This window comes from Typopeltis vanoorti, chromosome 12, assembly GCF_054136105.1.
Source record: "Typopeltis vanoorti isolate ZY-2024b chromosome 12, IOZ_Tvanoo_1.0, whole genome shotgun sequence".
In the NCBI taxonomy this organism is placed as follows: Eukaryota; Metazoa; Arthropoda; class Arachnida; order Uropygi; family Thelyphonidae; genus Typopeltis; species Typopeltis vanoorti.
Genome location: NC_143560.1, coordinates 37,536,516 through 37,560,677, shown reverse-complemented (window position 1 = coordinate 37,560,677; position 24,162 = coordinate 37,536,516). Strand labels below are relative to the sequence as shown.

Here is a 24,162-nt window from a genome sequence, read left to right as displayed (position 1 = left end):
AAGGGCTTGCTTAAATAAAACATAGCATTGTAACTTTAGTAAACCTCCAGTGCACATACACATGTATATACAGTGATATTGCATGAAGAATAATTGGTTGACATGGTAATGTTAGTAGTTATTGTTACGTTTTCACTGTCTGCTTTGTTAATTGTGGAAATTCTAATTGATGCCTTCTGTTTATAGTCATGAATTTTGCAAGAACATCAGATACTTATATGCATTCTTTTACAATAATAGAATGGGCTGAAGAAGCTGTATCAAAAGCTGAAATATTAAGGCTTATATACCAGGGAAGATTCCTTCATGGAAATGTTACTCTGGGAGGTAAGGATTAAAATAAAAATATCTGATGTATAGTTAAAAAGTTATATTTACTTATACACAAAAAAAATCTCATTATTATAAGACTGTATCCATTGTTGTAACTTTTTACATGCTTGAATCAGCATGTACTGATAATACAGTACATACTGATACAATATTTGACCTTGAACAACACGGGGATTAGGGGTGCCGATCCCTCCACCTGTGCACAGTTGAAAATCTGCTTATAACATTTGACTCCCATAAACATAACTACCAATAGCCTACTGCTGACCGGAAGCTTTACCGATAATATAAACAGTCGATTGATACATATTTTGCATGTTATATGTATTATATACTGTATTCTTACAATAAAGTAAGCTAGAGAAAAGGAAATGTTAAGAAAATTATGAAGATGAGAAAATACATTTACTGTACTGTATTTATCAATACTTGGGGGGAGACCACACTCCTACCAGGTGCGTCCCCCAGGTGGCGGATGGGGGAAACCCAAATGGGTTGCTCTGAATAAAAAATAAAGAGCCGTGGACCAAAGAATGTAGCAGAGGCATGTCAAGCTGGCTACATTATTATTCTAGTAACTTTCATGAGCAGGAGAAAGTCTACAAACCGAGATAGTGCTACTGCATACGGAAGAACTGACACGCCTACTCGAAGACCACATAGAATAGGTGAGAAATCAACAATGTGGTCAGCCAAGGATGTGAAACATGTAGCCACCCTCAACATAAGATCACTATACCGATCTGGAAAATTGCAATTAGTCCAGGAAAATTTAAAAAGACTGAAATGGAGTATTTTAAGTTTATCAGAGACACGTTGGTGTGGAGATGGATTCATGGATTTACCAGAAGGAAGACTGTACTTCTCAGGAAGAAAAGATAACATACACAGAGAAGGAGTTGCATTATTAATTGAAAAGAAACTTGCACACTCAGTAATTGAAATAAACCCAGTGTCTCCTAGAATAATAACAGCCAAACTTCAAGCAAAAGAAAAAGGTCAAACAATTAAAATAATCCAAATATATGCACCAGACAGTAACCATTCAGAGGAAGAAATAGAAAATTTCTATGAAGAACTACAATAGGAAATAGATAATCCCAAAAATAGAGAACTCATGATAGTGATGGGAGATTTTAATGCTAAAATAGGACAGTTCACAGCAGACAAAAAAGATGTGATGGAAAAATTTGGATACGCAGAGCTTAACGACAGAGGAGAACAATTACTCCACTTCTGTAAAGCAAACGATCTAATGATTAAAAACACATTGTTCTATCAATGCCCTAATAATAAATATACATGGACATCCCCAGATGGTAATATAAAGAACTGCATAGACTATATCATCATAAACAAACAACGGAAAAGATCAGTAAATAATGTATGAGCATTAAGAAGTTTTGATTTTGACACTGACCACGAAATATTAACTGCCAAAGTGAAGGTAAAATTCAACAGGAAAAATAATATCAGAAAAGAAGAAAACATCAACCTATCAAAACTAAAAGATAGCTCAAGCAGAAGTCGATTTTTAGAACAGATGTGCTTGAAATTAAAACCCTTCATCTTCCAGAACAGCGGAAAATACTGGGAAGAAGGAAAAGAAACAGTGTTATCAATTGCAAAAGACACTCTGGGTTCCAAACCCAAAATAAACAAACAGTGGATAACCCAAGAAATCATAGCTACCATAGAAGAGAAAAGAGAGGCCAAGATACTTGTAAACCAACAAAACAATGAAGAGAATAGAGAAAAATACAGAGCACTAAAAAATAAAGTTGATAACCTATGCAAAAAAGCCAAAGAAAAGTGGTTAGAAGAAAAAGCTAAGAAATGCCAAGAAGCATATCAACAAAACAACCTAAAAGTCTTCCATGATACTGTAAGAGAAATTACAAAGGAATTCTCAGCAAAAGCAGTAACAATGATAAACAACAAGATGACTGAAACCGGGAATATTGAATATATAAGAAAAATCTGGTCAAACCATTTTAAGACTATCTTCCACCAAGGAAACAAAACTACAATGTCAACAATGGAAGAAAATAATGATCCCCCAAAAATTTTACAGTTAGATACGCAATAAAACAGATGAAAAACAATAAAGCACCAGAGACATTGATACTATCCCTACTGAACTGTGGTCATATGGAGGCAGCATATCAATAGAATATTTAACAACCCTATTCAATAAAATACTACAAACAGGAGAGATCCCAGATGACTGGAGAACTGGAAAGATCATCCCAGTATACAAGAAAGGAAAGAGACTGCAGAAATTACAGACCAATCAATTTACTCCCTCACACCTATAAAATATTCATAAGAATTATACAAAATAGATTAAAAAACACCTATGAAGAAATGATAGGCATAGAACAAACTGGTTTCCGAGGAAACTATTCAACAATAGACCAAATTTTCACATTGCACCAACTAGCAGAGAAGCTGGGAAGACCATAAAGAACTATATTGTTGTTTTGTGGACTTTACACAAGCTTTCGATAACATCAACAGAGAAATCCTTAAAATTCTACGAGAAAAAGCAATAGACAAATATATAATACAGTTTCTGATAAAATATTACTCTAAGACAAATGCAATAATTAAAAAGGACACACTCATAACAGAACCCATAGAGATCCAAAAAGGAGTAATGCAAGGATGCCCATTATCCCCATGCCTATTCAACATATATCTAGAAGTTGTAAAGAAGGCAATAGACAATGAGCCTGGAATCAATGGTTTAAACATAAATAATATCAAATATGCAGATGATCTCATCCTTCTTGCAAGAACCCCAAATGAACTACAAAAGTTGATCAACAAGCTAAACGGAACCTGTAAAACATATGACATGACAATAAATATACAAACGACAAAAGTGATGAAAATAGGGAGGAACAGAACTACCATCTCAGCCACCCTAAACGGAGAACAAATTGAACAAATAGACAACTTCATATACCTTGGATCAAAACTAACAGAAACAATAGATGAACTCAAAACAATCAAACACAGAATAGCGATAGGATGGACCACCATGGGAAAATTACAGAAAATCTGGAAAACAAACAAGATATCTACGCAAGCCAAAATCAAATTATATGAAGCAATAATTATACCAACAGTCATCTATGGAGCAAGAAGCGTGGACAGTTAAAAAAAAAAAAAAAAAAAGAGAGAGAGAGAGAGAGGAGAAAAAACTGCTGGCATTTGAAATGAAATGCTTAAGAAAAATAAATAGAACAAGTTGGATAGAAAAGAAAACAAACATCACAGTCAGACAAGAACTATTGTATAAAAATACAATAATAGAAAAAATTAGAAAACAACAACTGAGATCGTTTGAACACACCGTACTTTTCCAACTGAAAAAAGAAGACCAAGAATTACCTGGCTGAAATTAATAAAGAACATCTCGGGATGCAGAACTTATAAGGAACTTTTTCGAACAGCAAGGAATAGAGAAGACCTGGAAGATCCTGCTCAAGAGAAGACTCAACCCGTCTTAGACGGAAGAGAAGAAGAAGAAGATTTATCAATACCATAAGTTTACAAGATAAATCATCTGTCTGTTGGTACCTACATCAATATTGTCTTATATGATAGGGGAGGCCAACTACATGTCCTTTTGGAGCCACGATAATTCCAGTTAGACTTAGAAGAGCCGAAAACTTTGACACAGGTTGCTTCTCTTTTGTACAGGAGTAAGTGAGGGTGCAAATAGCGAGGATGTAACGACTTGCAAGAACGGCGTTTGACTAATTACGCACCTAATTTTAAGAAGCTTACTAAGAAAATGGATACAACAAGGCATCTACTAGTACATAAGTAACTAAAATTGTTTTTCGACTTCAAAATTATTCTAATTGCTCAAAGTAGACTTCATTCAATGTGTTTCGAATTAAACTTTTTTATTGCAGTAATTTTTATCGACTTTGTTTTTCTCCCTCTTTTCTTTTTATTTGTTCCTCTTTTTGTGAAGAGCAGACAACTGTTATATGATACAAAACACTGTACATGTTAATACGTATTACTCACACTAGACATCAAAAATGTCTAGTGTGAGGAGTGCTTAAGGGTCAAAGCTGTATAACTGAGAGGAGACCTCCACATAGTCTTTAAAGGAATGCAGAGAACCGACAGGGCTTCTAACCTAATGTCCAATCCTCACCTTCTCGTGGTGCACCCTGTTGGGTATCTACCTGGATACTGAACTAATGAGGATGGGCTGGCAATTTGGGATTTAGCCGACCAAATTGTATTCTTATTGGCTTAAAACAAAATACAAAATGACGGTACAACATGACAAAATTTCATGCCGGCTGGGGCGTCACCCAGTTAAACAAGGCCCCTGTTGTTTTCACCAGGGAACCAGGGCAAAGAGTGAAAAGTCAGCTACTGGAACAAATCTGAAAAGACATCCCAACTCAACATCACCAGAGTTAAAGATCGGTACTATCAACATAAGAAGCCTGAATAGCAAAGAAATGGAGCTAGCTGAGGAATTAGATTAGATTAGATAATTAGATATAAAATGTTATATTCAGGCAATGATAATCAAGGAAAAGAAGGAGTAGCCATAGAGTTGGAGATGCCACTTACATACGTCCGTATGTAAGTGGCATCTCCAACAAGCTCGCCAATCTCCTCAAACAACACAAAATAAGAGTAGCATTTCAGCCTATAGATACTATTCGTAAACTACTAAGATCTCCAAAAGACAACCATCCTTTCTACAAATATGCTGGAGTCTATAATATTCCATGCTCATGTGGCTCTAATTACATCGGACAGACTTCGAGAAGCCTCGAAATCAGGCAAAAGGAGCACATTGGCTATGTCAAAAACAACAGACAGGACATTTCTGGCCTATCGTCTCATTTCTCCACAACTAACCATGTCATCGAGTGGGACAAAAGCTATTCCCCTTACTTAGAGGAAGATTACCATTCAAGAATGTTCAAAGAAGCAGCCACAGTCGCTCGTTCTACTGTGAACCTTAACAGAAATCAAGGCCTAATACTCCCAGAGATATGGAAAACCCTAATCAGAGCCTTAAAAACGGAAGAAATGAACTTTAATACAAACTACAGAAGGTTCCTCAGCAACAGCTAGCTGATCTTGTACACGTGATACGTGTTTCACTCATGTTCGATACTATTTTATTTGTAATTATTCTAGTCAGTTTTTATTCTTGTCAGTTTTGCAGTTACGCATAATTGTGAGAGTGTTTAAACCTATATGTAAGTGCCCTGAAGAAGCCAACAGATAAGTGTGGCGAAACTAGTTGGTCCAGTTAATTAATAAAATTGATCAACACTTGATCGGTTAACCAAATATTATATTTTGGGAAAATTTGGAGAAAAGAGCAAAGCTAATAATAATGCAAATACTTGTTGGATTTCTGCTCAGGACATGGACTGGTTATTACTAACACAATGTTCCAACATAAAAATGTGCACAAATTCACATGGAGAGAAGAAGCAAGGAATAAGAAAGTCCCATTGACTATGTTATTGTTGATAGTGATGTTTTCTCCCTGGTGCAGGACAGCAGAGTGTACAGAGGATTTGAAATTGGAATTGATTACTATTTAGTCTTGAGCAGAATAAAATTGAATTTCATGTCGAAAAGAATAATATGTAAGAAAGTTTTAAAGCGAATAAAAGTTGAGCAGCTCTCAGATGTAAACTGAAGATTAAAATACACAAAGATTATTGAAGAAAAAATGAAAGAGTTTGAGAACAGGAACCAAACATTGGAGATTCAGTGACAAGCCTTGAAGAAAACCCTGATTGATTCAGCTAGAGAGGCATGTGGTGAAGGTGTCTGCAAGGATAGAAAATTAGAACTCCATGGTTGACACAAGAAGTTAAAGAGGCAGTGAAGGAAAAGAAGAAAGCATATCAAAAGTTCCTGGCAAATAAGTCAGCTGGTGCTGTTAGAGAATACAGAGACAAATGTAAGAAAGCTAAACACTGTGTAAAACTAGCTAAACAGAAGTCATGGGAGAATTTTGGCAAGAACATAGAAAATAAGTATCAAGAAGGTGGCAAAATATTCTAGACGTTGTTGAAGAAGCTTAAAAATGTAGGAAAGAGTACTGTAAAAGGAGTTACAGATAATAAAGGTGACATGAAAACAGGCAAAAAAGATATCCTGGAAGTATGGAGTAATTACTTTGAAAATTTGCTAAATGAAACAAGCAGTAAAAGCACAATGGTAAGAAACACTCAACAGGCATACAGTCAGGAATACATATCCATACTTAAAGTAGAAAAAGCTATCAAGGGCTTGAAATGTGGAAAGGCAGCATGAGTAGATGATATTTGACCAGAAATGCTGAAGTGTGGTGGTATAAAAGTCTTACAGCGGCTGCACTGCATAGTTCAGCAGGCCTGGACAGAGGGACGAATTCCCGATGATTGGAGTAGAGCTCTCATAGTACCCATATATATAAAATGGGAAATAAAACTGAAGTGAGAATTACAGAGGTATTTCCCTACTGAGTGTTCCTGGTAAGATTTATGCAAGTATACTTGAGAAACGGTTGAGAAGAATTGTGGAAGAAAAGCTTGGTGAAGAACATGTTGGATTCAGGCCAAATATAGGCTGTCAGGATCAGATCTTCACTTTATGACAAATAGTGGAGAAATCATGGGAATATAACAAAGATCTGTATTTAAATTTTGTCGATTTGGAAAAGGCATATGACATGGTGCCAAGAGAGAAGCTATTCAATATGCTACAGTTATATGGTGTCAATGGGGCATTATATCAAGCGATACTTAATCTTTATTTGAGTTGTAAATCAGCAGTTAAAATTGAAGGAGGTACAGGGAGATGGTTTATATTAAATCTGGCGTGAGAAAAGGATGTACATTATCCCCTCTGTTATTCATTATCTATATGGATCACATTATAAATGAAAGTAGTATTAAACATAATATCAAAATTGGAGATGTTAATGTCAGCTCTTTGCTTTATGTGGACAATGTTATACGTCTAAATAAATCCGCTACATGTCTGCAAGATTCTCTGACTAAATTGAATAACTGTTGTAATAGATATGGTATGAAGGTCAGCAATAAAAAGACAAAGACAATGAAAATAGGCAGAATCGTTGAAAATGTCAACTGTGTTTTGAATGGAGAACCTGCGGAACAAGTAAAACATTTCAGTTACTTAGGCACGATTTGTAGTGAAGATGGTAAATTAAATATAGAAATGGACAACAGAAACAACAAAGCTGGTATGGTAGAAAATCAATCGAATAAATTTATATGGAATAAGAGAGAAATTAGTCGGAACGCTAAATTAGTTGTATACGAGACAGTGTTCAAACCAGTTTTAACCTATGGATCTGAGAGCTGGATCAGAAATAAAACACTTGACCAAAGACCAGAGACCACAGATATGAGACTCCTGAGAAAGATTATAGGCATGAACAGATGGCATGTGGCAATATCATATTAAAAACAGGGATATTAGGAAAGAACATTGTCAGCATCCAGGAATGCATTAGCAGAGCTAATCTCAGGTGGTATGGTCATTTAAACCGAATTGGCGAGGAAAGATTAGCAAAACAAGTGTTCTCTGCCTGGTTGGCAGGAAAACGATCCAGAGGAAGGCCAAGATATAGGTGGATTGATACGGTATAAAGTGCCTTAGACTATAGAAATCTGATAATGTTGGAGTCTTGACAAGTAACAGACTGATTTGGAAGAAAATTGTAGATAGAAAGTTAGTAATGATGTAAATTTTTCATGGAGTGCTATCATATCCTGTACACCTCTTATGGGTTCATGGCAGGAATTTGATGATGATGATGACATCAAAAATGAAAAGATAACGTGAAAAAGAAATTCATATTTATTTACAGGTATAACGATTCATACATTGATAATGAAGAGAAGTAGCAGCAATCTTCTTCTTCTTCTTCTTCTACAGCTTTTCCCACTTAAGTGGGGTCACTGTTTGTTATGAGTCTCCTCCACACCTTCCTGTCTTGGGCTATCACCACATCCAAGTTCTTCATCTTCAAGTCCTCTTCTACCAGCTCCCTCCATCTCTTCTATGGCCGCCCACGCTTCTGCCTTCCTTGCACATCCATCTGCATGACCCTTCTTCCCACATATTCGTCCTCCCTCCTCATCACATGACCAAACCATCTCAACCTTGCCCCTTGTATTTTCGCTCCTAAGTTCGTAACTTTCACTGTTCCCCTGACATAGTCATTTCTCAGATGATCCTTTCTGGTCACACCGCACATCCACCTAAGCATTCTCATCTCTGCTACTTCCATCCTGCTGATGTTATTTTTCCTCAGGGCCACAGTTTCTATAGCATATGTCATAGCTGGCCTCACTGCTGTCCTATAAATTTTGCCTTTCAGATTGATCGGCACCCTCTTATCGTATAACACTCCAGCCATCTCCCTCCAGTTCCTCCAACCTGCTTGTATCCTGCATCCCACTTCCTTCTCAGCTCCTCCATCTTCTTCCACTGTTGAACCTAAGTATCTAAAGTCTCTCACCTTCCTGATGACATTTCCTTCCAGCTCCAGATCTGTCTCCTGGCCACCGCCCACTGCGCAACACATATACTCTGTCTTACTTCTGCTCAGTCTCATACCTCTCTCTTCCAGTACTTTTCTCCATCTTTCCAGTTTAGTTTCCGCTTCTTCTCTTGAATCTACACACAGCAAGATGTCATCTGCATACAACATTGTCCAAGGTGCATCTTCTCTCACCTCCTCTGTTACCACCTCCATCACAATATTAAACAGAAACGGACTTAATGCTGACCCTTGATGCAAGCCAACTTACTTGAAAACTTTGTCTGTCCCAAACAGGTCCGAACACTTGTCTTCACATTTCTGTACATTTCCCGCACCAACCTGACATATTTCTCCGGCACCTTCTTCTCCCTCAGACACCTCCAGACTTCTTGCCTTGGCACTCTATCGTATGCTTTCTCCAGATCAATAAATACCAGATGTAGCTCCCTTTGTTTCTCTCGATATTTTTCCATCACCTGTCGTAACCCAAAGATAGCATCTGTTGTTGATCTACCAGGCATGAAGCCAAATTGTTCCTTTGCAATCTCCACCTCCTCCCTCAATCTACCATCAAGAACCCTTTCTAGGATCTTCATTGTGTGGGACATCAACTTTATTCCTCTGTAATTTTTACAGTCTTGTGCATCCCCTTTACCCTTGTAGATGGGAACAAGAGTACTCTCCCTCCATTCCTCGGGTATATTTTCCTGTTGGCAAACTTTCATGAACAGGTCCCACAGCAGGTCAATTCCCTCTTCCCCCAGTGCCTTCCTTCCATGAAGAGAAGTAGCAGCAATATGATTGCTTTATGGTAGCCTAGCATAATTGATACGATTATTTCACAGTAGCCTAGCCTATATAGTAATGAATGAATCGTTATAAATTTTTATGGCATACAGTATTACAGTCATATTCATAATACTGTATTGGAAACATTGCAATTTTTTTTTTTAAAATCACCTGTGATGATAGGCTAATATGCAATTTTTTTAATTGTGAGAGAGAGAGAGGGGCATACTATACAGTAATATACTCTTTGCTTTCAAAGAAACATACATTATTAATAAAAAAATTTTATTAATAAACACATTATTAATTTTATATTAAATATTGCTCACCTTTGCCTATGTAAGGATAGACTATCCACTTCCATACAAGTGGATGTTCTACATGATGAATACTCAGGTGGTGATGACACAAAAACATCTCATGCAATTCTTGCCATACAGTTTAGATTTTCACATGAAGACTTGCATACATACACAAAGGATAAGTTTATTAACTGTACAGCATGATGATTATTTACTATTCATTAAGTGGAAGTGGATCATTATAAAGGTCTTCATCCTCGTTGTCTTCACATAGAGAAGGGATAGGGATTGGTCTTGCTGTCTCAGGAGAGGCAGGCACACTCGTAATTTTATAGAAATACATAATTTCTGCCTGACTTTTCTGCTTTTTTATTTCTCTAAAAATGTTTCTGTATGGTACCAATCCTTCTTCTACCATTTGCTTTAGTTCAGTGCCTGTATCATAGAAGGGTCCATGTTGTAAAAGAAGTCAAAAGCAGTCTTGCATAATCGGAACCTTTCTGCCAGATTGTCTAATGTCAGTTTGTTTTCTGGCACTGCTTATACTTCTTCTTTGTCCTCATCATCTGGCACTGGTTCAGAAGCGCTCATCTATATCAAGTCATCTTCTGTTAATTCCTCTGGTGTGGTGTCTATTAGCTCTTGAATTTCTCCAAGATCCATATCTTGACATCCACAATCTCTTTCATGATTTCCTCAATTGGCTCTGTCGTAAATCTTTTGAAGTCATGCACAACATTTGGACACAGTTTTCTCCAACAAGAATTTATTGTTTTAGGCTTGATGGCTTTCACAGCTTTGTTCTTGAATGGTGTAATCTTTCCAGACTCATGATGTTCTCTCTATTGGGATGTTCTTCCATAGTGTTGACAATCCTTTCCATAGAATACTGTGGGTAATGAGCCTTAAAGGTCCTTATGTGACCCCTCCCCCCTCTTGTCTAGAGGCTGAATTAGAGACTTGTTTGGGGACAAATAGACCACTACCACAACTTCAGTGCCTTTTGGTGTTGGACTCATGGGGTTCTGGGTGGCCAGGGGAATTGTTCATTATCAAAAGAACTTTGAAAGACAGTCCCTTACTGGCAAGATGCTTCCTGGCTTTAGGGACAAGTATCAATGGAACCAATCCAGAAAAAAAGGTTCTCGCTGTCCAGGCCTTCTTGTTGTACAACCAAAAGATTAGCAGCTGATGTTTTTTCCCCTTCAGGGCTCAGGGGTTGGCAGCTTTATACATAAGGGCAGTCCTGATCATAAACCTGACTGCATTTGCACAAAACAGAATTAGTTTATCCCTTCCTGCTTTCAATCCTGGTGCTTGCTTCTCTTCCTGACTAATAAATGTCCTTTGTGGCATTTTTTTCTAGAATTAGGGCACTTTCATCTACATTAAAAATCTGTTCAGGCAAATCTCCTTTCTCCTCAATGATTTTCTTAATTGCATCTGGGAACTCATCTGCTGCCTCTTGGTTGGCAGAAGCTGCTTCTCCTGTTATCTTGACATTTTTTAAGCCAAACCTCTTTCTAAAATTATCAAACCATCCTTTGCTGGCATTAAATTCTCCAGCTTTAGATCCTTCACCTTCCTTTTGCTTTTTCTTGAATCATATTAGAGTCTATGGGTATACCTTTCTTATAGCAATCCTGCACCCAGGATTGTGTGATTTAGTGGGTGTGTAATATATTACACACCCACTAAAAAAAATTAATATTTTTTTATTATGTGTGTAGGGGGGGGGGGGGGGCTTGAACTGATATTTTTTTGAAAATCGTAAATTAAAGTAAAATTTTTTAATTTCTAGAATGAAATTAGAAAAATAAGTAAAAAATCTTGAGATAAAAAATTATCAGTTTGAACTGAAATAGAGAAATAAGCCCATAAATACAACACGAGAAAATCCCCTCCGATAAGATTAGTGACTATGACTCCTCTTGAGAATCAGTGACTCACTAATACTCATGATGTCCTGTTTTGAGTCATCAGAGTGGAATGTAATTCTGCTTTTCCTTCAGGTAAGTCAAAATTTATTAATCCTTCTAAAATGGATGTAAATGAAATCAAATGATCTAACTCCACCAAGGCACTTGGAATATCTTGAGCTTTATATAGATAGTAGAAGAGAGAATAAAGTTATCATACAGCAAATGTCTTGAACGAAAGTGCTTTTCTAATTTCATTTTATTTTCTTTTGTACATTTTTTTAATAGTTTTCATAGCTTTGAAAATGGGCTATCACGAAATGAGTTGTGTATATTCACATTTTGATTTTAATGGTAAAGAAGCAAAGGCAACTTGCAAAGTAAGTTATTGTAATATACAGTACTATCTTGATTAATGCTCAGGATGCATTCCTAGAAGACAAAGTGCTAAACGATATGCCGTTAAACAGGATCATTTTAACACACAGTAGATAGGGAACACGTAACCAAGAATAAACAAGTGTTGCTTTAATTTTAAGTTATTTTTATATTAACTTTCCTTTCATGGCTCTTGGTGTTTTGGAATAATACACAAGCAATGGTTTTAATCTGAAATCATCATTGGCGTTACCGCCCAGAGGAATGGTTAAACGAGCTTTTGAAGCTTTGAATCCTGATGCTTGCTTTTGTTCGCGCAATATAAATATGTTCTTTGGCATTCACTTCCAGAAAAGTCCTATCTCATCAACATTAAGAACTAGTTTGCGAGGATAATTTCCTCTTTCAATTATGACTCTTAAAGTTGATGGAAAGGCTGTAGCAGCTTCAGTACCTGCACTCGCCATTTTTCTGGTGATTTGAATGTTGTAGAGGTTGCTTCCTTTTTTTTAAATCTATCAAACCAACCTCTGCTAGCTGCAAAGTTTTCGCTCATATCCTCTATTTGTTTTTGAATATGATTAAAAATACTTCTGGCCTTTTCCATTATTATTGCCTGACTTAATGGCATGTTGCATTCGGTTTCATCATCAATCCAAATGGAAAGATGTTTCTCCATTTCCTCTAAAACATTGTTTCTAGATCAAGTAACCTTTGTTGCAGAAGACGTCATGGTTGTGGTTGCTGAACACTTAATTTTGTCCTTGTTTTCTAAAATCGTTCATATAATAGAAATAGACAAATTTAAAGCAGCTCCAACATTAACTTGATGTTCACTTTTTTCTAATCACCTCAGCACCTGCATTTTAATATCAAGCGAAATGCTTTTTCGTATCAATTTTGTTTTGTTGTAACCTTTCGCTGATTGGTTCAGGTTCGTGGATAATTGTATTATATATGAAACAAGGGAAATACAGCGATAAATTGAATCAGCGTAAATTTAACGCTTTTTTAGGGTTCGGAAAAAAAAACGCGTTATAGCGAATCAGCATTAATCAGGGTAACTTTAAACGGAGTCTTACTGTAGTTTTGAAGTACTCTTCTGTTGCAAATCAAAACGAATTCATTCTTGAGGGGGGGGGGGGGGAAATGAGACTTAACTGAATTACAAGAAGATAAAGCAGAAGAAATTAGAGTTCCAAATGCATAAGAACCTTAGATCTTGTTCATCCAGCAGTCAGCATTAAAATTGATTCAAAGACATTTAATGTTGAATTGATTGAAATGGTTACTGTGAATTGGAGACCATTTTTTGCACTAGAAGATAGTGGCCTTTGCAAAATCATAGACCCATTAAAAAAAAAGCACTCAACATTTCATTGGAATAGAAGAAAATTTCAACCTTAATCGACAAAAAGTGCTTTATATGTTGTTAAACTTATTTGCAGAGAGCTCCAGGATAGATTATTTTCATTGAAAATAAACATTATGTCATGTCTTGATAGATTGTGCTTGGCATTAACATTTAGTATATCAGTGGTGACTCCCCAAATAGCAACACCATCTGCTGCAGAAGTTTCTTTGCCTATACAGTACATCAGATAACATCAAGGAAACAATTATAGGCAGTCCTTGACTTATGTAACAGTTATGTTCTGCAAATTTTGCATAAAGTTTATTTTTGATAGTTTCATTCAAAAGAATTACACGTGCATTGGATTTCGATATGCAATTATCCATGCGAAGATGACTTAGAGCGTTTATTTAGGACACACTGAAAAGTGTGCAAAGAGCAAAAAAGTATGCCAATTTTTTCACTTGAAGATTTTGCATATAGCAGAATTCTAGCAGAAATTAGTTTGAATTTATGATGAAATTACTATGAAAACCTTTACAATTTGATTTGAGTTATATGCTGTGACACAAGTAAATGTAGAAAGACTATTTTTTGTTTTTAGAATGATTTAAGTATATTGGCTATTTATAGGGAATAAACACAAACAATTTATTGCCTATAAATAGCCAATATTTTAATTGTTTGCAAAAATTTTAATATATAATAATTAACAATCCTTGCACATATAATAAATTGTGTTATGTGTTGTTTTGTTTTAATATCATCATAATCGAATTCCTGGCATGTACCCACAAGGAGTGTACAGGATATGATAGTACTACACGAAAAATTTACATCATTACTAATTTCCTAGGGGTGCTTAAGGGTCAAAGCTGTATAACTGAGAGGAGACCTCCACATAGCCTTTAAAGCTGGGGTCGCAAACTGGTTGCCCACTGGCCAGATACAGCTCGCGAAGGCTTTTTATCTGGCCCCGTGACCTTAATGATTTCTTTTCTAAAAATCAATGTTTCTAACATCCTGTGGGGATTAAAACAGAAAAAAAAATTCAAACTTCTAAATGCTTTAAACAAAAGTAAAACTTATTATTACAATTCTTTGTACCATGTTTCTATCATTAAATGCTGGCAACACTGAATGGAAGTCACTTGTGACACAGCCATATAACCTAAAATGCCATTATGAAACAAACCATAAGAACTGTGATAAATATACAAAAAAGATGTGTGATGACAAACTTAAAGATTTAAAAAATGAACTGAAGTTTTAACAGAGGATATTTTCGAATGTTATCACAACAAGTGATGCTGCTGTTAAATGTAGTTACGGCATAAGTTTAAAAATTGTATTTTAAGTGTGGTCTAAATCATATTTCCAGAAAAAAAACAGGTCAAAGAATAAGCCTATCAGGAAATACAGTTGCAGAGCATGTTGAAGATATAGCAGAGAACTTCCAAGATATCCCCAAGAACCTTCTTGGGGATATATTGCGTGAAAAAATAAAGAGTTTTATAGCGTTTTCCATTGCAGTTGATGAATGTACAGACATTGTCACAGTTAGCAATATTTATTCGTGGCATTAATGACGATATGAATGTGACTGAAGAACTATTGGATATAATGCCTATGTCAGGAATAACCACAGGAAATTACTTTTATTTGTGTAGTGAGAAAAGTCTTGAAAATGCTCACGTGGATGTCAAAATTAGTAAGTGTGACTACAGGTGGGGCGCCTGCTATGGTTGTTGTTTATGTTGGACTAGTTACGAAACTTCAAATGAAAAAGGAAATGTTGTGCACCAGGAGTCACTTTGTGCTAAAAAACTAAAGATGGAACACGTCATGAGTGTAGTAATTAAAACAGTAAACTGGATATCCTGTCATGCCTTGAATCATTGACAATTCAATGCTTTGTTGGATGAATTGGATTCACAATACAGCAGTTTGCTATATTATATGGACGTTAGGTTGCTTAGTCGTGGTGTAGTTTTTAAAAGATTTTTTGAACTCTTAAAAGAAATTGACATGTTTACTTCATCCAAGGGAAAATTGACTCCTCAGCTCACCAATGAAAATTAGTGCAACGATTTGGCCTTTTTAGTTGACTAACAAGCCACTTAAACACTTTGAATACTGCTCTGCAAGGACGTGAACAGTTAATATGTTATATGTATGATTCAATTAAGTCATTTCTGGCAAACCCAGTTGGCAAAGAATAATTTAGCCCTCTTTCCTACACTTAAATCGATTTCTCGAAATAATAATGATGCTGAAAAGTACATTCCTCAAATTGAAGACTTGGAAATTGAATTTGAAAAACGATTTTCTGATTTCAACAGTTTGAAAATGAATTATTATTATTCAGTTCACCTTTTTAAATTAATATTGAAAATGTTGACGAAGAATTATAAATGGAAGTAATTGAACTCCAGTGCAATACTGAACTAAAAAATAAATATAACGAAGTTGGCATACCAAATTTTTATAAATATCTTGGCAGTAAATATCTCAAATATAAAATTTATTGTGCAAAAATGTTGTCAATCTTTGGAAGCACCAATGTATGTGAGCAATTATTTTCAATTATGAAACTAAATAAGTCAAAGTTCTGCTCACGGATAAAAGATTCTAGATTAAATGCAATACTTCATATTGCAACACAAAAAGAAAAAGCAGATATTGACATGTTAGTACAGAGGGAAAAGATGTCAGGTTTCAGAAACAAAATCAAATTTAAAAAAGAACTTGTAGATAAAAATATTTATTTTTGTAAATCAAAATTCTTCTTCTTCGGCACTACAGCCACATGTAGGACCTTGGTCTCCCATTTTTGGTTTTCGTAACTCACTATGAGGTGGGGTCGTTACCCCTACACTCAACCATGTGTGATTGTCTGTGAAGCATCGTGTTCTTAAAACAAGTTTGTCTACTTTACGGGAGGAAAAACCCCGGATAAACTGGGGAGAAAAACCCTGCAGCCCACGCCCAAGACCGGCTAACTTGACTATGTCTGAGAAAGATCCTTAGCTCCTCACATCAGCGACGAGAATCGAACGGAGGACACTCCTTTCCCATGCATATGGTTGTGGATAGCGTAACCACACTGGCTGTAAAGTATGAATAAAATGTAATTGAACTTATATTTTCTAAACTTGTTATATTTTTAAAATTCAAAAATAAAACCGGTTATAAATTTAAAATTTAAATGGAGGTGTAACTGTTTACATAAGTTGTAAAGGTCCGGCAACAAAAGGGCCTTTCTTTTTTTAGTTTATGTTTTGGTTCACAGAATAATATTGAATACAGCCACGTTTAATATACATCTAATTGACTGGCCCTTTGCTGCATTTGAGTTTAAGATCCCTTCTTTCTAGGAATGCAGAAAACCGATCAAGGCTTCTGACCTAATGTCCAATCCTCACATTCTCGTGGTGCATCCTGTTAGGTATCTACCTGGATACTGAACTAAAGAGGATTTGGGATTTAGCCGACCAATTATATTCTTATTGGCTTAAACCACAATGTAAAATGATGATACAACATGACAGAATTTCATGCCGACTGGGGCGTTGCCTTGTTAAACAAGGCCCTCGTTGTTTTCACCAGGGAACCAGAGCAAACAACGAAAAGTCATTACTGGAACAAATCCTAAAACACACCACAACTCAACATCACCAGAGATCAAGATCAGTACTATCGACATAAGAAGCCTGAATGGCAAAGAAATGGAGCTAGCTGAGGAATTAGATAAGTACCAGATCGACGTAATGGGGGTGACTGAAACAAAAAAGATTAAAATTGGTGAGATCTTTCTGAGCAATAAATAGAAAATGTTATATTCAGGCAATGACAATCAAGGAAAACAAGGAGTAGCCATAGTATTCAACACAAACAAAATACAAGGCTAATCTTCTTGAATGGCAAGCAGTCTCAAGTAGAGTGATGTGGGCAATCAGAATAGGGAACTGGACAATGAGATTTATTTGTGCCTATGATCTCGCAGAAGGTTCTACTAAGGTAGAAGTGGAGAAATTTTTTGAGGGTTTAGAGAAAGCAACTGACACAATGAAAAAGGAAATGTTGACCCTTCTTGGGGATCTAAATAGCAGAGTAGGAAATGATTGTCAGACATACAAAAATGTTTTGGGGAATTTTGGAGAAGAGAGCAAAGCTAATAATAATGACAAATACCTGTTGGATTTCTGCTCAGGACATGGACTGGTTATTACTGACACCATGTTCCAACATAAAAATGTGCACAAATTCACATGGAGAGAAGAGGCAAGGAATAAGAAAGTCTCATTCACTATGTTATTGTTGATAGTGATGTTTTCTTCCTGGTGCAGGACACCAGAGTGTATAGGAGAATTTGAAATTGAAAGTGACCATTTAGTCCTGATCAGGATAAAATTGAATTTCATATTGGAAAGAAGAACATATAAGAAAGTTTTGAAGCAAATAAAAGTTGAGCAGCTCTCAGGTGTGAGCTGTAGACTAAAATACACAAACATTATTTAAGAAAAAATGAAAGAGTCTGAGAACAGGAACCAAACCTTCGAGATTCAGTGGTATGCCCTGAAGAAAACACTGATTGATTCAGCCAGAGAGGCATGTGGTGAAATTGTCTGCAAGGATAGAAAAAGCAGAACTCCATGGTGGACACAGGAAGTTAAAGAGACAGTGAAGGAAAAGAAGAAAGCATATCAAAAGTTCCTTTTCCTCTTAGAGAATACAGAGACAAATATAAGAAAGCAAAACACTGTATAAAACTAGCTAAACAAAAGTCATGGGAGGACTTTGGCAAGAACATAGAAAATAAATATCAAGAAGGTGGTAAGATATTCTGGAGGTTGTTGAAGAAGCTCAGAAATGTAGGAAAGAGTGCTGTAAAAATCATAGATGATAAAGGTGACATGAAAAATAGAGAAAAAAATATACTTGAAGTATGGAGTAATAATTCGAAAAATCGCTAAATAAAACAAGCAGTATAGCACAATGGTAAAAAACACTCGACATGCATGCAGTCAGAAATACATATCCATACTTGAAGTAGAAAAAGCCTGAAATGTGGAGAGACAGCTGGAGTAGATGATATTCGACCAGAAATGCTCAAGTATGGAGGTATAAAAGACTTACAGTGACTGCACTGCATAGTTCAGAAGACCTGGACAGAGGGACGAATTCCGTATTATTGGAGTAGACCTCTCATAGTACCCATATATAAATAGGGAAATAAAACTGAATGTGAGAATTACAGAGGTATTTCCCTACTGAGTGTTCCTGGCAAGATCTATGCAAGTATACTTGAGAAACGGTTGAGAATAATTGTGGAAGAGAAGCTTGGTGAAGAACACGCTGGATTCAGGCCAAATAGAGGCTGTCAGGATCAGATTTTCACTTTATAACAGATAGTCGAGAAATCATGGGAATATAACAAAGATCTGTATTTAAGTTTTGTAGTTCTGGAAAAGCCTATGACAAGGTGCCAAGAGAGAAGCTATTCAAAACCCTACAGTTATATGGTGTCAATGGGAAATTATATCAGCAATACTTAGTCTTTATTTGAGTTGTAAGTCAGCAGTTAGAATAGAAGGAAATACATGAAGTTGGTTTAATGTTAAATCTAGTGTCAGACAAGGATGTAAATTATCCCTTCTGTTATTCATTATGTAATGTGGATCACATTATGAAGGAAAGTGGTATTAAACCTGATGTCAAAATTGGAGATGTTAATGTCAGCCCTTTGCTTTATGTGGTTGATGTTATACCTCTAAATAAATCTGCTACAAGTCTGCAAGATTCCCTGACTAAATTGAATAACTGCTGTAATTGATATGGTGTGAAGGTCAGCAATAACGAGACAAACAAAATGAAAATAGGCAGAAGCATTAAAAATATCAAATCCGTTGTGAATTGAAAACCTTTGGAACAAGTAAAACATTTCAGCTGCTTAGGCACGATTTTTAGTAAAGATGGTAAACTAAATATGGAAATAGACAACAGAATCAACAAAACTGGTATGGTAGAAAGTCAGCTGAATTAATTTATATGGAATAAGAGATATATTAGTCAAAACACTAAATCTGCTGTATACAAGACAGTGTTCAAACCAATTTTAATTTACTGATCTGAGAGCTAGATTAGAAATAAAACACTTGACCAAATACTGGAGACCCCAGATATGAGAATCGTGAGAAAGATTATGAGCATGAACAGATGGCATCAATGGCAATATCATATTAAAAACAAGGATATTAGGAAAGAACTTGACATTGTTAGCATCCAGGAATGTGTTAAAAGTTTATTTTCCACTTGGTTAGACTATAATAAATTTAGTTTAATCCTTTATCCAAGTGTAAGCAAACAAAGTTTGTGCCTGATGTATCTTCAGGACCATGGCAACTCGTAGTAAAGGTGGGCCAAGCTCTCGTCTCAGTATCTTCCATAATGCAAAGCACATCTCCTTGCGGACATGTATAATGCTGTCCTGAAGATACTTTAGGCACAAACTTTGTTTGCTTACGCTTGGATAAAGGATTAAACTAAATTTATTATATTCTAACCAAGTGGAAAATAAACTTCCAACATCTTTCTTTAAATCCAGAGTAATTTAATAATAAGATGGTACACCTTTTGGCAACTCATATAAGTAAATATGGCATCTCCATTGCTTCTGCCTTAGTATCACCACCTGTGGGTCTGGCTCCCACTGGCAAGACCTCAATAAAGGTCAAAACCGGTCTGGGTAGTGGCCCTTCCCTTAATGCATAGCATTATGGAAGATACTGAGACAAGAAGTGATGAGAGCTTGGTCCACCTTTACTACGAGTTGCCTCAGTCCTGAAGATACTTCAGGCACAAAGTTTGTTTGCTTACACTTGGATAAAGGATTAAACCAAATTTATTACAGGAATCTGTTAGCAGAGCTAGTCTCAGGTAGTATGGCCACTTAAACAGAATGGGTCAGGAAAGATTAGCTCTGCTAACGTATTCTAATGCAGGTGTTCTCTGCCAGGTTGGCAGGAAAAAGACCCAGAGGAAGACCAAGATATAGGTGGATTGATACAGTAAAAAGTGCCTTAGAAGATAGAAATATAAGATCTGATAATGTTGGATTCTTGACAGTTAACAGACTGATTTGGAGGAAAATTGTAGATAAGAAGTTAGTAATGATGTAATGTTTTCATGTAGTACTATCATATCATTTAAACCACTTGAGGTACATGGCAAGAATTTGATGATGATGATGACTACCTTCCTATCTACAATTTTCCTCCAAATCAATTTGTTACCTGTCGAGACTCCAACATTATCAGATCTTATATTTGTATCTATTAAGGTGCATTTTACCATATCAATATCAAGCAATAATTCATCTTTATTTGAGTTGTAAGTCAGCAGTTAGAATTGAAGGAAGTAGAGGAAGGTGGTTTAATGTTAAATCTGGTGTCAGAAAAGGATGCAAGTTATCCCCTCTGTTATTCATTATCTATATGAATCACATTATGAAGGAAAGTGATATTTAATCTGATATCAAAATTGGAGATGCTAATCTCAGCTCTTTACTTTATGCAGATGATGTTATACCTTTAAATAAATCTAGCAGAAGTCTGCAAGATTCCCTGACTAAATTGAATAGCTGTTGTAATAAATTTGGTATGAAATCAGCAATTACAAGAAAAGACAAAAATAGGCAGAAACATTGAAAATATTCAACTATATTATGAATGTAATATTTATAGAACAAATAAAACATTATTTCTACTCTAGGCCTGATTTTTAGTGTAGATGGCAAATTAAATATGGAAATAGACAACGGAAGAAGAAGCAAAGCTGATATGACGGGAAGTCAATTGAATTGTATGGAACAATAGATAAATTGCCAAAACAATGCATGTTCAAACTACTTTTAACTTCTTGGAGGTGAAGATCTACTTGGAGTTGAGTTTGAAATGAAGCACTTAATCATACTATAGACCACAGATAGGAGATTTCATCAGTGTCAGAATCATTAAAAATAAAGATATTAGGAAGGGACATTGTTAGCATTCAGGAATGAGTGAGTAGAATTAATCTAAGATAATATGTTTACTTATAGAAAATGGAAGTGGTTTGCAAAATATGTGTTCATGCTAAGATGGTAGAGAAAAGATCCAGAGGAACACTAAGATCTAGGTAGATTGATGCAGTCAGAAGTACCCCATAAGACACAAATATAAGCTATCGCAATATTGGAGTACTGACAAGTGATAGACTAATTTGAAGGAAAATTGTTGATAGGAAATTAGTAATAACGTAATCTTAATCATGTCTTGCTGTCATAGTGTCCAATCTCTTGTGGTTAGCATATTAGGAAATTGATAATAATGATGGTACCCTTGTTTTGCTAACCTTTCATTTCCCATTTTGCTGAAGTAGCTATGCATTCTTAGGTTAGGTTCTGTTTCTGCATTCTTGAATCTTAATAATACCAAGTTCTTTTCTGATATTGAATATTCACAGGACCATATTCATTTTGAATATGGTCATTGATGCTTCTGTTTACTCCACTAACTTTCCTCAGAACTTTCATACATCTCCAGTTTTTTATCATCTTCTGTATCAGTTCCATGTTGTTTTTTGTATTGTTACTTCAGCCATTTGGCTGATTTCTCTCTTGTTATATAAAGTTAATCAGCTGGTTTCCATGATACTAACATTGCTTATTCTGTTATCTCTTTTCATATTTATTTGGCCATCATCTCTAAAAATTATGCATCAATAGCTACAATGTGTAAATATGTATTGTTGGTTCACTACTTTAAAATGCAGTTGATGCTTTCTGGCTCTTTGACCCTGTTTTCATATTTGGTCATTGATTTTTCTACCAGATTTTTTTACTATACTTATTTAATTTTACTAGCTATTCTTGAAGACCTGTAGATATATTAGAGGATAATATTATGTGTAAAAATGGCTAGAGAAAAGTTGTTGAAAGATATTGGAAATAAAAGATAAATATTACAAAAGTGGAAAAATGTTTTGGAGTTAGATAGAAAGAATACCACGAAAGAAAATAAAGATCATGGATGTCTATTGCAATTACTTAGAAAAAAATTTATTAAATGAGATAACAGATGATAGAAAAAGTGGTACAAAGTATTCAGAGACAGTAAGGAGTACATACTTAATTAGTGGAAACATGTTGAAAGCTTTTTTTTTGGAAGTTGAAATTGGTTATACTATAAATTAAAGATGCCAAGAAATTATATTCTTGGTTCCATCCTTTATCTAAGTGTAGCAAACAAAATTTGCACATGAAGTAACTTCACAGCTGGGCTATTTGTTTAGTATCTCATAATGCAAGGCACATAATCCTTACAGACATGTATCATGCTAGGCATTATGGGAATGGCTAATATCAACCGTGGCATCTCTTCTGGGTCTGGCTCCCACTGGTGAGACATCAGTAAAGGTCAGAACTGGTCTGGATATGAAGTGGCCCTTCTCATAACACATAGCATTATACATGTCCATGAGGATATGTGCCTTGCATTATGGGATACTAAGGCAATTGATGTGAAGTCATTAGCCACTATATACAAGTAGCCGTTGTAAAGTTACTTCATATGCAAACTTTGTTTGCTTACACTTGGATAAAGGATGAAACCAATAATATAATTTCTTAGCATCTTTAATTTATAGTTGAAAAAGGTCAATAACTTTTACAGTGGCTGCATTGTGTAATCAAGAAGGTTTGGTCAGTGTTCAATTTCAGGTGATTGGAGTAGAGTGCTCATCGTGTTAAGTTATAAAATAAAAAAGAACTGGATGGGAGAATTATAGAGGAATTCCCCTGTTGAGTGTTCCAGGAAAGATTGATACAAGCATACTTGAGAAAAGACTAAAAAAAATAAGAAGCATTGTTGAAGAGAAGGCTGAAGCTGAACAAAGGTTGCTTGCTGCCAGATTTTTACCTTATGACAGTTGAAAATCATAAAAATACAATAAGGATCCCTGTGTTAAGCTTGTTGATCTCAAAAAATCATGTGATAAAGCATATCAAGGGGAAGGGGAAGATATTAAGAAAAGAACGTGATATTAATATTTAAGAATGTATAAGCAGAGCTTAAACAGAATGAGGTTAGCAAAACAAGTGTTTAAAGCAAGACGAGAGGAAGAGCAAGATATAGGTTGGTTGATGCAGATAGGTGTGCTTTAGTAGATTGAAATATAAGACTGATCAAGTTGGAGACCTGACACATAAAGCAGTTTGGAAGAAAATTGTTGATAGGAAAACAGTCATGTAATCTGAATTATGTTACAGTCAAAGTACTATTTCATCACAAAGAAATTTTTTTTTTGCAGTAATATTTTAATGCAGTTTTCATCTGTATCAGTTTAATTTAACAATGCTATTTTGAAAGACTGAATTCCAACTTGTACAGCCTCTGTAGCTGAGGTGACATCAATGATGTCCTTTGGTTGGAAAGACATGGTGGGTTGAAATCCCATCTAGAAAAAAAAAAAATTCAT

The 24,162-nt window shown here is 35.5% G+C and overlaps 1 protein-coding gene across 2 annotated transcripts in view; it reads left to right on the top strand.

The window, feature by feature from the left end:
- The window catches only part of LOC150100706 (ubiquitin-like protein 3), a 101,056-nt gene that overhangs the window by 28,126 nt on the left and 48,768 nt on the right, over window positions 1–24,162 (top strand). For both annotated transcript variants that reach the window (XM_090401544.1, XM_090401545.1), the window contains exon 3: window positions 241–327. In XM_090401544.1, coding sequence (XP_090257670.1) covers window positions 241–327 — 87 coding nt within the window. The remainder of the gene's footprint in view (window positions 1–240; window positions 328–24,162) is intronic.